This window comes from Lycium barbarum, chromosome 3 (genome assembly GCF_019175385.1).
Source record: "Lycium barbarum isolate Lr01 chromosome 3, ASM1917538v2, whole genome shotgun sequence".
Classification (NCBI taxonomy): Eukaryota; Viridiplantae; Streptophyta; class Magnoliopsida; order Solanales; family Solanaceae; genus Lycium; species Lycium barbarum.
In genome coordinates, this window is record NC_083339.1 from 139,910,755 (window position 1) to 139,922,910 (window position 12,156).

The window sequence follows — 12,156 nt, forward strand, 5'->3', positions numbered from 1 at the left end:
TGTACCTCTCCTTATTGATGAAATAAAAGGGTTGCGCCTCCTTAAGGCGTAAATTACAAAAAAAAAAGAGAAAAAATCCGGTTGATATTTTGCTTTTTTCCTGATGACTGGTGAGGAGTAACGTTACGGGAAGGACGACTCTTTTATGCCGACAATTATTAGGGAATTTCAAAAGCGACTCTTGGAGTTAGGGCGGGGCATAAAATACCGAAAATCAAATTATCGAACCGAACCAGTTATTTCGGTATTCGGTAGTTCGGTCTTCAGGACTGAAAATATAAAATTCAATATTTCGATTTCGGTATTCGGTATTTACAATTATATCGTTTGGTAATTCAGTAAATACCAAATACCGAAATAAATATCAATAAAGCCTAAAGGCCCAATTTATTAAATTACTAGTCCAACTCAAGCCCAATATGCTAGGCCTCCCATCAGTTCACAGTGTTTCCCATAGACCAAAGGGTATATATGGTTGTTGCAGAACAACTTGATCATGACTGTAAGTCTACCAAAGCCACAGGCCCATACAGGAATGAAATGTTTTTGGTATCATTGAAGTAGGGGTGTTGGGTGTTATCCCTGTAAGTTACTGCTGTTAAAGAGATGTTGTACTTTGATATACTGCAATTGATAGCATTGCGCTTTTGCATGACATATTTTGCTTCCAAAACTATGTTCGAAGCATTGAATTGCTTTTTTCATGTAGCATTGGACAGTTCATTTTAAATTAGTATAGTAGATTATTAATCATTCTCTTTTGAATGGTAAATCCCAAAGTACCGGAATTTATCGAACCGAAGTTTAATTTACCGAATCGAACCGAACTTTTTTGGTTCGGTATTTGGTATCTATTTTTAATTACCGATTATCGAATTACCGAACCCGAAATTTAGAAATACCGAACTGAATACCGAACGCCCACCCCTACTTGGAGTCCTATAATAAATCACTGAAACGATGTGGTAACTTATTTTCTGGTAATTTTATTTAATAGAAAGAAGATAAAAATAGCAAAAATCTGAGAAAATAGATAAATAGGTTTTCTGATCAATGAGGCATGCCACATCAGCAGGCCTTTGGCCTGCTTATATATATATATATATATATGATTTCAGTTCTGTTTTCGTCACTGGTTGGCTTAGTGATATTTTGCGAGTTTCAGTTAAACTATGTTAATGTTCTTGCAATCATTTGTGCAGTTATTTTTTGTCAGCAAGTCTTCTGTTTCTATTCCTCTGTAATATCTCCTAAATAATCTAAAACAAACTATTTATGTATAACTATGCAATACTTCCTATGTATGAAGCAAGTAATTTTGATTGTAACATTAATTTCTGGTCATAAAAAATAAATCAGTAAATAATCTTAGATTGAATTTAAATTATTCAAGTCTAATTTAGGTTTTTCACATAGGCAGTAAATTCATGGCAACACGGTAAATACTTACTTCCAATCCGTATTTACACCAAATCATGAAGCAAGACACGTGTCAGTCATAAACGCATATATCATCACCTTACTACGGTAAAGTGAAAGTAGTAGGTAGGTTCACAGTTCACTAAAATAATTAACTACTTACTAAAGTTAAATTGCTCAGTTCAGTGTCAACTAAACACCCACCGGAAGGAGTCGTAAATATTTAATAGCAACAGGACACAATGGTTGTCCGGAGTCTTATGAATTTCAACGAATTAACCGCAAGTGGCACCTATCTTTTAGAGTCTAATGGCATATATATCATGCACATAAAAAGAAGGAATTTTCCAGTAATGACAATGATATTGTATGATTCCAAGTTAAGTTCTCGACTTCTGGCTCCCACATGCAAAGGAATATTACATGATTGATTCCAAGAAGATCACAAATGCAGCGTTCATCAGGTGTACTTCCTCGTTGAATTTGTCTCCTATTAGTTGTTTCATTTCTTGGAGAACAATAATTTTCTTTTAAAATTCAAAGTGATCATGTATAAACTAGAAAAGATATTCTATCTATTCCCAATATTGCGATACTCCCTCCATTTAAAAATAAGTGGTTATTTTACCCTTTTTTTTTCAAGTCAGATGCCTTTTCATTTTGTTTCAAAATAAATAGTGTTTTATATAATCAAAAAAGCGTTAATGATGTTCTTTTAATTTTATCCTTATTTAAATAAAGGGAGTTTTATACAACCAAGAAAATAGTGAAGAGCTACATTTTTTTCAAATTAAGGGTAAGTAAAAAATACTCCTACATTTTACTTTCTAAAAATGAGTAATTTTTTTATAGGATGTGCCCAAGCTAAAAGGAGTAGTACTTTACTAGCCAGCAAGATATTGAAACCCTTCAAATTATTCCTCTGTTTCGATGAACTAGCATTTTAACATGCATTCACTTGAAGAAAAAAATTAATCTTCTTTCCATATGCATCTTAACCACCTTACTAAAACTATACATCCTGAAGTTTGGCTACGTTGCCCAGCTCAGTGTTGCCCATTCATGTTTATTGTTAATTACGCTATCATAGCTTAAAATTAAGGGGTGGGGGATCAAACTTTACCTCTGTACAATCCGAAATCATTAATTTTATCATCTTATATACTTTGGATATATTCATACCCTTATCATTACCATATCCCCTCGTATTTTTCATTGGCATTAACGAAGCTCCAACACATTAGTGAGCCTAAAATTCAATTAGTCAGAAGTCATAACTTATTACAACTAACAGCCTATTTGGCTAAGCTTTTAAAAACAGCTTATTTTAAAAAGTACTTTTTTCAAAATTATTTTTCAAAAAAGTACTTTTAGCTAAAATCAGTTTGTGTTTAGCCAATTAAGTTAAAAAGTACTTTAAAGCAGCAATTAGTGTTTGGCCAAGTTTTTAAAAAGTGTTTCTATGTGTATTTTTCTCAAAAGTATTTTTGGGCAAAAACTATTTTTTTTAGCTTCTGAAAAACTGTTTCTGCTACTCCCTATAAGCACTTATTTTCTCCCAAAAGCTTGGCTAAATACCTCACTTTTTTTAAAATAAGTACTTATTGAAAAAATAAATACTTTTGGGGGAAAAATAAGTTTGGCCAAACAGGCTATAAGACTAAGAAGTGTAAACATGGGGAATGAAATTCCAGTATTTCAGCGAGTGGCCTGGCTATACAATGACTCAATGAGGTCTCACAATTCTAGAAGTTATATATAGAAAATCTTGGAGGATGCTTGTGATGTGCTCAGTCAATTATCACCATCGTATATTGACAACCAAACAAATAAGTATTCTTGCTTGTTTCAAAAAAATTATCCCTAATTAAAAAATGGGTGAAAATCATTTTCACTGCCCAACTTTGCTTTAAAAATCAAATTTTTCCCTCAACTTTGAACAATAAACAATCTCTCCCCTTTATCCTAATTGACTTTTGTAAATGCCTATTTGACCCTTACATTATCAACTTTTGTCTTCTTTTTTTGCTTCTTTAAAATCATGATATTTTTATTTTATTTTTTATCTATGTATCAAATTTCCAATAAAATAAATAAATGTTATCTGTTGGGCAAAGAAAAAAGTGAGAAATATTAATTGAGTATATAAGTTAATAATGCTCTACAATGAAATAAATTAGCAGAATAAAAAAAAATAATAATCAAACTCTAATATCTATTTATACAACTGAAAATAACAAATAATAATAACTTTATAAATATATTCCAGTGCAGGTAATACAAAAAAAAAAATTGAGACAAATCTGTAAAAATATTTTGTATATATTGTAAATGAATTTTAAATTATAATTTTAGAAAATATTCCTTTAATGACTACCAACACTTATTTATTTATACAGACAATAAAGAATAAGAGAGAAGTGAAACTTAAATCTACACACATGCATGTACATACGTATATACATACTTAATGCATATAATATTGAAATAACAATCATAAAAAGTAGCATTACATTCTGTGACAAATTCGTAAAAGTACTATTCTTATAATATTAATGAACTTATATATATATATATTGTAACAAGGGTGAAATAGACATTGCATAGGATAAACGGGGTTGGGGAGAATGTCTATTGTTCAAAGTTGAGGGGGTTGTTTGATTTTTAAAGCAAAGTTGGGAGGCGAAAATCAAAAAATTATTATCGGCTAGCTCTTATAAGTGCTTATCATCAATATTTGCTTATGAGCTATTTACGATCTAACTAATCCAAACAGGTTATAAATCTCAAGTACTGTAAAAGGTAAGGTTCAGGTCAAGTGTCTATTGACTTTCTTTAATTGTATCTTAATTATTTAGGGAGTTGAATTAGTCCTCCTTCTACTTTTCTCCTTCGGATATTTCTTTCCTGCTCATTTCCTGTTGATGTCCCAATGGTCCAACCAACATTGATTTCCCGCCGCTTTTGCTATAGTTGAAATCCAAGACATAGCACCACGCAAGTTGAGAGTTTAGACCAATTCAAAATCCCTTCACTTATATATATAGAACTATATTGCTAGCTATAGATATCTCATCCTTCCCTAGCAAACTAGCAATCAGCAACTTCCTCAGTTGTGAATTGTGACATATAGGCAAAAAATCTTCCTTCGAAATTAAAGTTACCAAATAGCAGAGACATGGACAAAATGCTGTGCATGTTTTTCTTTGGTGCTTTAGCCATCTCAAGTTTGGTGCAAGACGCAACAGCCCAAACAGTTCATATGGTTGGGGACAACATCGGTTGGGCCGTTCCAAACACTGGTGCGGCAGCTTATAAAAATTGGGCTGATGGAAAAACATTCAGGATTGGCGACACTCTAGGTACACTTCAGACCGTTTGGCCATGATTTTTTTTTTTTTCTGGAATAATTTTTCACCTTATTTTCAAATCAATGTTTGGCCATAGAAATTCCAAGTTCAACTTAAAGTTGTATTTCAAATTTAGAAAACAACTTATAACTTCGTTTCCAACTGACTTTTCACGTTTCAAGTTATATTCAGTATGTTCGAGATAAATATTATTCCAAATATTATTTGCAAAAAGTATAACCAAACACAAGTTCATCTTAAACTCCAACTCTATAAATTTCCAAATAAAGTGAAAATATTTGGAATCTATGTGTTGAGTCCGACATCAGCTAATTAAGTGATGGAGACTTGGTCTCCTTACATGGTCGTGGACAATCCTCCTCTCATGAGCTAGCTTTTAGGATTGAGTTAGGCCTAACATTAATTTTTTAACACTATGGTCAAACGCCTACTCAATTTCTCGATTTTGCAATTTCCTCTGAGATATCCTTTAACTTAAGCTAATTATCAGTGCCTTATTCATGTTATTATGTTTCTTATTTTTGACAGTTTTCAATTTTATGACCAACCGACATGACGTGGTGCAAGTACAAAAAACTTCGTTCGATGGTTGCAATTCGCAGAATAGCATAGGCAGTCCCATAACGACAGGACCAGCAAATGTTACTCTTGACTCTGCTGGAGATCACTACTATATTTGCACATTTGGCACACATTGCCAAAATGGCCAGAAGTTAGCTATTACAGTTTCTGGCAGCGCTGGCACTCCAGGAGCCAACCCACCTAACCCGTCTGCTGCTGGACCATCAGGTTCCGTTCCTGGTGCTACTGATCCTCCTCCTCCTCCTTCATCCTCAACGACCGTGTTGGCTAGTGTTATACTCAGTTTATCCGCAATTGCCTTGGCCACTTTTCTTTAAATTGGAACAACTAAGGATGTTTTGAGCTTCCTAGTTTATTGTGATGTACTGTAACAATTTTATTTTTTCGTTTACCAGCTTGTATTGGATTCAGTTTTGTTTTAATCGTTGATTGTACTTGTGATATTTTGCGAGTTTAAGGTAAATAAAGGTAGTCTTTTTGCCATCATCGCTACTCTCTGCAGATAATTTTGGTCAACTTATATATATGTCCCCGTAGTATGGCCCAATCAATCCAGAATAAATAATTATGGTGTATCATTCTGCAATTAGTCCTACCAAGCAAGTAAAATTGATAGCTTTACCAGTGATGCTCAACAAAAAAATTATCTAAATTAAGTTCAATATACGTATTTGGTACGTAGTGCGTATAAGATACACAGTCCCCTAATTAAATTTACCAACTTTTAATGCTCTAGGTGGCTTTGTTCGGTGTGGAAATACATGGTAACATTCAATGGTCATCGTCCGTAGGCGGTGGGCTGTGATGAATTCCACGATTTCAGGGATAATGGCACCTAATAGCGATTATTTTTTATAAAATTTATTGGCATATTTTTCCCTAAAATTGCAGATAATACAAAAGAAAGTATCTCCAGCATCAAGAGTAATATTATATTGTTTGATTCGCAAGTAATTTGGCGCCTACGTACAGTCCAGAGTGCCACGATTGAATCCAAATTGAACTCAACCCTTATAAAAGCTTTTGAAATCACAGTTGTTATAACACTACTTCATATATATCTCTAATTATGGTCCAATAAGATTATGTATAGCCTTCACCAGGGGTTGAAGATTTTAATTAGCCTAATTCCTGATTTAAATTCTCCAATTAAGTGACTCATTTCATTGAAAAAAATAACAATTTTCATTCCAAAATTCAGATTGATGTGCCCTTCTAGTAATTAACCACTCCCTCGCTCGGAATGAATTTGCATTTTATCTTGCAAATATTTGAAGAGAAATTAAAACTTCAGAATATATATCAGACAAGCATATATTATATATTCGAATGTAAAAATAATGAACTAGTTGCTCTAAGATATCACATTAAATTTGAAAAAATAAAAATAAAAAAGAAACTCAAATTTACAGTTGATAAAGAGACTACACAAAAAATTCTAACTTTAACGTAATAATGTATCCAATCTTCAATTAATCGCAAAAGTTAGATTTTATTTTATGTGATACAATTCATCCCCTCAATTAATTAGACACTCAAACATTTCCCTGACACGCATTATATTTAGACATGTAAAACGTGAACAACATAATACGTGAATTTGACATTAGGAATCACTTGAAGAGTCATAGGTCTGTTGTCACTGATATCATATTAAGAAAAGTAATTTTTTTGATTTCAACCATTAAAACTACATCACAAGGTTAAACAATTTCAAAACTATAAAGAAATGATAATACGATCTCTCAACTGATGTGAAATATTCTAACAACAATTTTTAAGTTTGGGTACGTTGCCTCATTGTGTACATTCATTGTTGTCCTTTTGTCACGCTATATATCACAACTTAGAATTACTGGTAGCAATTCATATGTTGCGATTGAAAATGGAATGCTATTGAAGGTCGTATACACAAAATTTTCCATTCCATTTTGGTGGCCTGTCTGACCTTATAAGAGTAAACGCGGGCTTCGGGCGGATGTGGGTCCCGTCATGTGGAAATGAATTAACGTAGTAGTAAATCACATGCGCAGTGATGCACGGAATGCCGTATGTAGAATAGCCTACTTTGACGACAACATCGTTAATTTAAATGGAAAGAATTGCACAAAGTAGATAGATGCTTATTAGACTAAGAACTAAGGGGTCATTTGGTGTGTTTGGGGTAAAGGATAAGCAAAAATAGTTCTGAAATAAAATTTTAGTGTCTCCTTATTCTATGTTTGGTTGGAATAAAAATCCGGAATAACTAATTTCGGGATTGTAGCCTTATTTTATCCCACCTTGAGGGTGAAATAACTAATCCCGGTATAAGTTGTTTCCCAACCAAACGAGCCCTAAGACTAAACTTATACTCCCTCCATTCACTTTTACTTATCCACTTTGAATTTTTCACGATGTTTAAGAAATAATAAATGAAGTGCATAATTTACCAATGTACCCATATTAATTGATGCATATTTTTATTGGATTTGAAAAATGATTTGAAGTGAGTAATTAATACTATAGGTAAAACAAGAAAAAATAAATTGTCTTTTCTTAATATATTAAAAGTGACAAATAAAGTGAAAATTTATTTTTGGAATAATGGACAAGTAAAAGTGAACAGAGGGAGTACATCAATAGTGTGATATTTGTTTTTATAAAATCTGTGTAATTAAACATGTTATATCATGTTATTTATCATTTATCATAGGCTATCAAATTAAATCGAATTGCTTGTAATGGTTAGAAACTAGATGAAGAGAATAGAAATGAAATGCTTGAGGCGTGATATTCTCACTGTTTCTAAAGAATGGTTGCCTGTCTATGGAGTTAGCAGACAACACTCCTTTGGGATACACAAGCCTATTAATTATCAACTGAACTAAAAGTAACAGATATGGAGTAATTACGTCTCTATTTATAGATAAGATAAGTTGTTGAAATAGACACTTGTTTCGAAAGGTTGTGTCAACAAACACGTTGGAATATTTCACCATTGGTACCAGTTGGAATATTTAATGACGATGATACCCAAACTAGTTATTTTAAATGTAGTATCCAAATAATTTAAAATATTATTATCCCAATATTCAGTGATGGAGCTAGGAATTTTGTCAAATGTGTTCGAATTCATATAATCTATATATTAAGGGTGTTCAATATGTAATATATGTCTGTAATATGTAATAATTGACATGTCTATACGGTATAATTTTTCGTGTTCAAAAGCCACTGCCAATATTACAAACTATATAACATAAATTATTTTTTAAATGATCTGATTGTATGTATACCTTTTTATATATATATATATTGTCACTCCATGAAACCTAAAGTCGATGCAATTTCTAGATTTACGAAAGTAACCGTTTCTAGAAAAGCCAGTACAAAAGCCGTTAATTAGTCTTGAGCGGAGTGTGCGGTTTCACACTGTTTAGTCATGTTTCAAAAGCTGGCATAGCAAAGTAAACGGGGTTACCATTTATCAGATTCAATGAATCCTTATTTGAATTTTTTGGTTCATTGACCCTTAATTCAAGCATCCCCTTGTTTTCTTATTTTCTTTTGAGCCGAGGGTCTTTCGGAAACAGCCTATTTATCATGGTGGGGGTAAGGTCTGCATATATTTAAGCCTTCCCAGACCCCACACTGTGGGATTCAACTGGGTATGTTGTTGTTGTTGTTGACCCTTAATTCAAGCAACAGCGTATTTCTTCTCCGTTTTAGAATTTCGTATATTCATTTTAACCTTAATGTATTTGACCCGGCAATAGAATCAATTATGCAGCAGCTTAAAACTTCCAGAAGTTTGATTGTCTGTTTGAAAATTATGAAGAACAGAAATTTGCTTAAAGCGTGTGAAAGATATTGTCCGAATATTTTGCTAAACATAAACTATATTAGGAATTATTACGAGTTATACTTGGATCAAGCATTGCGTCTATATCCCACACTCGTGGAGCCCAAATAGACCTGCTTTGCCGTGAGGCCCAACTTTCATGTGCGCGTGAGCCCAATCGTATTTTTTGCTATTTACACGCCCAATAGGAAGATGATTTTTTAATAAATTGAAAAAAGAAAGAAAAAAAATTCACAATCAATGGGGGATACTCTCTCTTATGATATATGCATACTTTCTTCCAACAATAGTATTGTTAATAGTAACTTATTTTATTAGGTGACATTTTACTGAATATATTAATTTGGAAAGAAGTTTAGTGTTGGAGTATGATCCGGTTAAGGAGTCAGTGGACTAAATAATCAGTCATTTTCCAATTTGTCAAAAATTTTGAGGATTAGAAATGGCCAACTTTGGAACTTTCCACTTTGCAATAAATCCAGTCCACCTATTGAAGAAGAAAGATTCCAACAATTGTCTGTCCTCGTATCGTTAGGTCTCAGTCGACTTTAGCTTTTCAAAAAAATAGCACCAATTTTATATGAGTCGGTTTGCAAAATCTACAATTAAAGCAAATAAAACCAACGTAAAGTTGATTTCTGATTATGATTTATTCCTTTTAGATTTTTCGGTGCTTTTGATTTAAATCGAGTGTTTTTCTATATCACATGGATATTAGATGTTTACTGGAGTACGTAGGTGCTACTAAAGTCTACTTTTAGTGAATTGGATTAAGAAGAAAACCTCTTTACAGTTGCATCAGTAATGAGGAGCATTTTGCCGAAAATAAAAAACAAGCTTTCAAGTAAGATTAAAACCGCATAGTTGTGTTGCATTAATCTTCCATCTTCACCTGATCCTTTTTCTTTAATTAAAGTCCTTCATGAATTAATACCAAGTTTACCAAAATCAGAAAATAGTATGAGATAAATTGTCTTCTTCATTTGCTTTTCAGTAGGAAAGTATATAACAAATTCTAAATTATAAGGGATTTTTACGCAGTATAATAGCCATATAAACACATTTCGACATAATTAGTATATATTTTTTATATTTGGATAGTAATCGTAGTTAATTTGTCAAGGGGCCAAATATGTTAAAAGCCCAATTATAAAATCTTCAAAAATGAGGAAATTATGATTTTCCCTTCGAATGGTTGCTCTTTAATTTTTGTCCCTCAAAATCGAATTTATTCCTAGCAGAGCATAAGTTATTTAAGGGAGAGCGGCATAACTTATGAAATATTATGATATAAAAATATAAACTTATGTCACGCGAAAAAGTTGCTTGGCTTGAAGGACAAAATTTAATAGTAGCACAAAATAGGGAACAAAAGTGCAAATGACCCAAAATGAAAATAGAACATACATTAGAAACGGACTGGACTTGTAAAGTGAAATTGCTGGAATTAAAGAGATCGGTTTGAGCTGGACTTATTCTTATTAGGCTGGATCTAAAAGTATAAAAAGAAAAAAAAACTGAAAAATGTAAAATACACACACAGACAAACACAGAGAATTATATTAAAAATTCCCATTATGATATACGTATAAAACATTTCAATGATACTTAAAGGGGCATTGATAATTTGAAGAGCAAAATATACATTATTGAATTAGGAGAGGGAAAATGTCGATACATCTTCCCCTTTATAAAATATGAAAAAGGTTGGTAAATGTATCGTTGGCAGAAAATAACGTGTCCTTTTAATATTGCAAAATTATTGTTTCAAAATGAGTTCCTTATTAAGTCTACGAATGTGTAACACATGGAATATTATTTCAATCACTTTAATGTGTGCTTTCCTTCCATTCAATAAGATCAATACAAGGCAATACGTAGCCATTTAGGATTCAAACTAATTGAATCTCCTTTTAATAAAATAGTGAAAGAGGATCATCACTAATTTCTTAAAGTATTGGCTAAGAGAAATTGCTTTTAGGTGACCATTTAATTATAGCATATTGTAGGTGAAACAATTCCATTTGATTATAGATGTGGGCCGTGTGTTAACTTGCAAGTGACAACGATTCAGACATAAGATCAATGTGTTCCCAAAATTCATCCAGGCGACAAAACAGAATGCTAGGAGTACAAGAAAAAAGAAGAAATACTCTGAATTTGAGTATTGAGCCTTTCAACCATTGGCCCGTTTCGCTTTTGGAACATGTGTAACATATTAATATTCATTTGAGTGAGAGGAGAAAAAGAAGGTTGATTAAGGGATCAGAGCTTGGAAAATAAAGCGAATCGCACTAATCTAGGCAATGTTTTTCAATAGCAATCTGTGGACTAACGAGTGCGAAGATTCAAATGATTGTAGTACTCATCAATGGTAAGTTTCAGATTAAGACGAAAATAAATATCATTAAGAAGATCTGCCATAAAGCAGCGTCAAATGAGATTACAGTAGTATAAAGACAATCACTTAGGGACGAGCTACAATATTAGGTACGGATTAAGATGAATCCAAGATTTTTTGCTAAGATCTTGTATTTATATTAGAAAATCCACTAAGTAGGTTATAAATATTTCATTACGAATCAAGTAATTAAAATGAGCAATGAACTTGAAGTGAAGTACTCATAAATTTCAAATTTTACCTCCACCTCCGCGAATTCACTAAGCAGGTTCTTACTATATACACACACATACAAAAGGGAAAGAACTAGAAGATGAAGGGCAGAGGAAGCTGGAAGGTCGGTAAAATATCCCATACCACAATTTATATCTGATCTCCATCTATTTCAGGGTTTTGTTTTTTTATAAATTCGGGTGGAAGGGCAAATTAAAATGGTTTTGGCAATCCCATTTAAAGGTCCACCATGATAAGGAAAGAAAGAAAAGGATCCTGCATTAATTGATAGAGGCGCATTGCTGAAGCAATTTTAACGTTTCTTT

At 32.5% G+C, this 12,156-nt stretch overlaps 1 protein-coding gene across 1 annotated transcript; it reads left to right on the plus strand.

Annotated features, from left to right (window-relative positions):
• The first annotated feature begins 4,471 nt into the window (after positions 1-4,471).
• Positions 4,472-5,858, plus strand: LOC132632996 (cucumber peeling cupredoxin-like). The gene is made up of 2 exons (XM_060349168.1): positions 4,472-4,781; positions 5,319-5,858. The coding sequence occupies exons 1-2, from the start codon at positions 4,598-4,600 to the stop codon at positions 5,687-5,689; spliced, it is 555 nt and encodes a 184-aa protein (XP_060205151.1). The 5' UTR covers positions 4,472-4,597; the 3' UTR covers positions 5,690-5,858.
• The last annotated feature ends 6,298 nt before the right edge of the window (positions 5,859-12,156 follow it).